The 5,448-nt window shown below is 43.2% G+C and overlaps 1 protein-coding gene across 1 annotated transcript; it reads right to left on the minus strand.

Moving 5' to 3' along the window:
• Positions 1-1,077: 1,077 nt before the first annotated feature.
• qrsl1 (glutaminyl-tRNA amidotransferase subunit QRSL1) lies at positions 1,078-5,384 on the minus strand. The gene is made up of 10 exons (XM_084144707.1): positions 5,265-5,384; positions 4,682-4,841; positions 4,478-4,576; positions 4,273-4,369; positions 3,989-4,150; positions 3,588-3,879; positions 3,285-3,477; positions 2,555-2,672; positions 2,158-2,363; positions 1,078-1,860 (listed from the first exon to the last, which is right to left on the minus strand). The coding sequence occupies exons 1-10, from the start codon at positions 5,286-5,288 to the stop codon at positions 1,643-1,645; spliced, it is 1,569 nt and encodes a 522-aa protein (XP_084000833.1). The 5' UTR covers positions 5,289-5,384; the 3' UTR covers positions 1,078-1,642.
• Between the last annotated feature and the right edge of the window lie 64 nt (positions 5,385-5,448).

The raw sequence follows: 5,448 nt of genomic DNA on the forward strand, positions 1-5,448 counted from the left end.
AAATACAGCCATTTATAATGTGGAAAAGAGACCAAAATACCTGTCATGTTAACATGTTTTTCAGTTTGCTGAAATATGACTGGTTTCACATTTGTCTCCAGTGATCATATGGTAAAATAGATCTTAAACAATTGTCATTTATATTTACAATCTCTTATCCAAACGGATTACTCATTTACCTACTCATCAATTAGTAAATTACAGTACATGGAGAATGGTGTTACTTCTATTGGAAACAATTAATTCAATGTTTTTCCACTAGAGCGTAAAGGAGGATGGAATCATGAAGGAATTAAGTCAAGGTCAGAATACAGAGTATCTGTAGACACACCTCCGCCAGAACTACATTTTATCTCCACTCCAAACGCGTACCTTGCTGGCACTAGCTTTTCCCCATGCGTAAATTCAAGGTCAGAATACGCTTAGAAAGAAAAGTGCATAAGAAGGGAATACAGTTCAGGTCTGAATTCCCCCCTAACAGGCAAAACCAATCCTATATCATCACTCCTACACTGAGACTTTGTGAATACGGGCCTAGATGATCCTACACCCAATCCTAAACGTAACCTTTAGGTGATGAAATTAGCTATATTAGACTTTCTACTCTGTGTTTATGTTGTGCCATGTGACTAACCGTGCCTCAGGGTATGGTAACCTAACCTAAGGCAAACTAGTCTCCTCACAACCCTCTCCTGAGTACTGTTTGGAGCTGCACACATTAACAACCATTCTCAAAGTTACCAAAACATCTTCTGATAATAAGGTAAACAGTAGTATATAAGATGAATATTGCCTGGTAAAGTTTTACTATCTGCACTGTGTATGGAAAGGGGTTTGTGTTCTTTAGTTTCAAGTACAAATATTGATTAAAGCCTTTTGAAAACTCTGCAGACACACAGCAGTTGCTTTTAAGTACACATTTCACAAGATAAAGGCTAATTTATAATGGCCATTATAATCAGACAGATGTGTAAACATACTCCTAATGCAACATGTGAAAGGGTTCTCTGTACAAATCAAATACTACTGAAACAGTTTCTGTTTATCTTCAGACACAAGGGAGCAACATTTAATAGCCACGGTCAACTACCACATTTCATGGTGTTCCTTTATTAACATTACAAATTGAACAGTTATAGTACTGCATGTGATGCAATGGATTTCCTTTCCCTCAGCTCAGAGAAGGCTGCGTGTTCCATGTTAAAGATTGTAACAGGATGAGGGTGTATTGTGTTCTCCACACCTTACCACTGATGTTCGACGCCCAGGTTCACAATATGTCTTCTGGATGTGACATAATCTAATCTTTTTAAGTCATTCATACAAATTCAATTGGAACTGCCAGACAAACAGCAAGTCATTAAAGATGTAGTCTGGGATCTTAAGCACAACAAGTTCATAACATATTGTACGAATTGGATTCGTAACATATCATACAAATTGCAACATAACATATCATTTGAAATGGATGACGTAGTACACAGAAATTATAGAAAAGTTCTGGAGCATCACTTTAAGTGGGTTCATTGGGTGGTAGTACCCTGGAAGGGTAACCAGAAATGGGCTATTTCTGAGTATGTCCTTTCCTTGACCATCATCCATGAGTAGGTCTGTATCATTAGTTTAGTGTCCATGTTTCTCCTCATACAACGGAGGTCTGCTCTCTCTCATGGACCTCCTCACCCATCTCCCCCTCTCCGGCATCTCCATGGTAACGAATGGGGGGAAAACCCACCTTCTGCTCTATCCACTGGGCTACCGTCAGCAGCTTCCTGTCCTGGAAGATGGGGCCTATCAGCTGCAGGCCAATGGGAAGGCCTCTTTTCGATAACGCTGTTGGCATGGAAACAGCAGGGAGCCCTGGGGCAGAAATAGAGAGAGTTGAAGGGGTAAATGTGAGAAAGTCGAGAGGTTGGGAGGGTAAGGTTGTTTGAAGATCAGTGGCTGCGAGGATAAAATATGGGTGAAGCTTTAACTGCCCTCAAAGTGATCGGTTTTCCTTTTGGAGATTAACTGTTTGAGATAGACCTTTATCTGATTTATAATCAATGGGTTGACCGAACTATGAATTCAAACCCAATTCCTTTGAAAAGGGAGAGTTAAAAGATTAACATTATTTCCCTTGAAGTGTGGGGGGAGTGTGTGTGTCCTCAGTACCTGCCATGTTGACGGGCTGTGTGAAAATGTCCTCCTGGGCACTGCGTGTGCGGTTGTCTTCCTGCATGAAGTCTGTGTAGCGCATGGCGTCACTCAGTGTGGTGGGCGTGAGCAGCACGTCAACACCAGAGCTGAACACTCGCTTGAAGTCCTCCGCTATTAGCCGCCGCACCTGTTGGGCCTTCACAAAGTAGTGCTCGTAGTTCCTGAGGGAGGCAACCCGTGAGAGTCCGTCTTAACTTTTGTCCAAATACTCTAATTTATGCTTCCATCCCCAACATGATCACCGATCTTACAGTCGTAGAAATGTGAAGTATTTTTTTTATATTAGCTATAAATAAGCTATTGAAATTAAAATGTGATTTATTTTACTGAAAATGTGTCTGATGTATCTTACTGTCTGAGCAGGAAGTAGTTCCCTGAGAGGATTCTTCCTCGTACAACATCATTGAATCCCTCGTGGCGAGTGGTGCCGTACATTGCCTCTGTTGAACTGTCGACCCCACTACGGTGGCCTGTGGAGAACAATTCACAAATAATATCATATCAATGTTGCTTTACAATGACAAATCCCTTGTAAATGTAAATAAATATTATGTTGTTGTTTTTTGTATATGTTTTATTGTCACATATGCCGGATAGGTGCAGTGAAATGTGTTGTTTTACAGGGTCAGCCATAGCTGTATGACATTCCTGTAGCAAATTAGGGTCAAGTGGCTTGCTCAAGGGCACATCAAGAGATGTCTCACCTTGTCGGCTCGGGTATTCGATCCAGCGAGCCTTTGGTTACTGGCCAAACGCTCTAACCGCTAGGCTACCTGCCTCCCTACACATACAGCGATAATGAAAATAAACAGAGATGGCCATCATGGGCTTTGCTGGCTATAGGGCGTTTACAATAAATATAATGTTAAGGAAAACTTCACTTTGTTGGGCTTTCAAATCAAATTACCTTTGTCTTTCATTTACTGAGCTATATAAATTCACATCATAGATCATCAAACAATGGCATAGCCAGACAAACAGTCAGATAGATAGAACCATTCAATTCAATACAACTTAATCTATAAGTGGCAATTTTCAGGCATTTTCAGTGCGCAGCATTAAATATTGAAACCTGGTTTTACCATATTCCAGGCCGTCAAAGCGTGCCATGTTGGATGCCACCTCGGTGTGACATAGGACATGGTAGCAGACGATGGAGTGCTGGGTGTGGGGGAGGGACACCTGCTCCACCCGTGCCCCCGCCCGCTCAAACATGTCTGCCACACGGCTCCACTGGGCCAGGGTTTCTTGGGACAGACCTGGGGCGTGGTACTCCTGACAGTGGGGGAACGGACACACAACACAGCCAGAACAACAATCTCCATGTTAAACCACTGGGATGAACTGAGAAGCCTGATCCTACTGGGCGTATTGGGAAAGCTCACCTTGGGAATGCCCACACAGATGTTCTTGATATCAAAGTCATCAGGTAGGTGTGTCAGTGTGGAGGGGTTATGGGTTATGGTAGTAGAGTCTTTGACATCATGGCCTTGGAGAATACCCAGGACTGTAGCTGCGTCATGGACACTCCTGGTTAAGATGCCTGGGACGTCCATGGAGTTGACCAGGGGGATGAGGCCATGTCTGGACACTAGGCCGTAGGTGGGCTTCAGGGCCACAACACCACACAATGCCCCTGGGTTACGGGTGGAGCCACCTGTATCCGACCCTAAAGCGCTGCAAGTGCCAGAACAAGGAAACAATACAGAATTTTTGTGTTTAAATTGTCATTTCAGTTTGCAACAGTCCAAAGCCCTTGAACGTAGCCCTGAGTCTGCAGACTCACAGGAAGCTGGTGAGAGAGGCCACGGCTGCAGCACTTCCTCCAGAGCTGCCTCCAGTGATGACCCAGTCAGAGTCCATGTCAGCCCCAGTCTTCTCTCCGTAAGGGGCGGCGTAGCTCCAGGGGTTCCGGACAGGTCCAAAAGCACTGTCAGTACTGCCTGCACTGGAGAAGGATGGAGGGAGGGATGTAATGAAGGCCAGAAGATGATAATACTTTAGTAATTCTGCAAATAAATATAGTTCTTAGTGTATGTTTAGTTCTTAAAATGTGTTTAAGATGCTTACCCCATTGCAAACTCATCCAGGTTAGTTTTCCCCATGAGAACAGCACCCTGATCAAGGAGCTTCTGAACCACTGTAGCAGTGTATGGAGGAGTGTAGTCTACAAAACAGACAGCAGGCGATTTGCATGATCAAATTTTTTTTTTTTTTTTGAACCCAACTCAAATGAGGAGCAATGAATCCCTTTTTTAGATGTTAGCAGACATACCTTTTAGCATTTTGGAGGCACAAGTGGTCTTGATGTTCTCTGTGCAGAAGTTGTCCTTCACAGCAAAGGGGATCCCATCCAATGGACCTTTGGGTGCACCTGTAGGAAAGAAAGATAATAAGGCAAGACCTGATCATAATCTGCACTGTACAACACATGCACATACAACTCACAGAAACAAACAGATAGACAGGAAACACACACCTTTGAGGAGCCTACTCTCAGCCTCCTGTGCCTGTTTCAATGCAAGCTCCTCTGTCACAGTGATGTAAGCATTGAGATGGTGAGTTTTCTTGATGCGGTTCAGGCATTTTCGACACAGTTCCGTGGGGGAGATCCTACCCTCCCTCAGAGCCAAGGACACCTGTCAAATAATGTAAAATGTGTATGATTCTATAATAATCACCATTTCCATTTTGTGAACATTATGGTTGCTGAATCAACATGACAGAATCAACATACAGGGCACTGCTGAAATGGTTGGAAATCTTTGCCATTCAACTTTAACCATGTCTCTGTGGGGATGTGGACTAATAAACTGATGTTTTAGATGTGATACTGTAGCTAGCTAGCTAACACCCTGAGTTTAAGGCTTTGCATCAGTTGATATGTGTAATTAGCTAGGTAGCTAGCTAAGTAGCTAGCTTTCGTTAGGTAGCTAGCTAAGTAACTAGCTAACGTTAGCTAGCTACATTACATTGCAACAAGCAGACTAGTCGTTACTGCCAATAAAGTACGCCAAATACAAACTAGCTCATGTTACTAGTAACGAGTTGATTAAACGTACCTCTCTTATAGATAAGCTCAACATGCTTTCTATGTCATGTATCAAATCAACCTGGGAAATCTACAGCAACCTTCAGCGACAGGGGGCTGCCATGTTTGTTTCGCTTCTGGAATCTCAACATCGTGCTCTGTGACTGGATGGGGGATGAGTAAACCGCACTACCATTGGTTGAATAGAAACTGTC

The sequence above is a fragment of the Coregonus lavaretus genome, assembly GCF_964263955.1.
Source record: "Coregonus lavaretus genome assembly, chromosome: 27".
Classification (NCBI taxonomy): Eukaryota; Metazoa; Chordata; class Actinopteri; order Salmoniformes; family Salmonidae; genus Coregonus; species Coregonus lavaretus.

Coding starts and splice junctions, on each gene's coding strand:
- qrsl1 (XM_084144707.1), bottom strand. CDS start 5,288: ATGTTGAGCTTATCTATAAGAGAG. Junction 4,151..4,272: donor CTGGATGAGTTTGCAATGGG/GTAAGCATCTTA, acceptor ATCCTTCTCCAG/TGCAGGCAGTACTGACAGTG. Junction 2,673..3,284: donor CTTTGACGGCCTGGAATATG/GTAAAACCAGGT, acceptor TGTTCTCCACAG/GCCACCGTAGTGGGGTCGAC.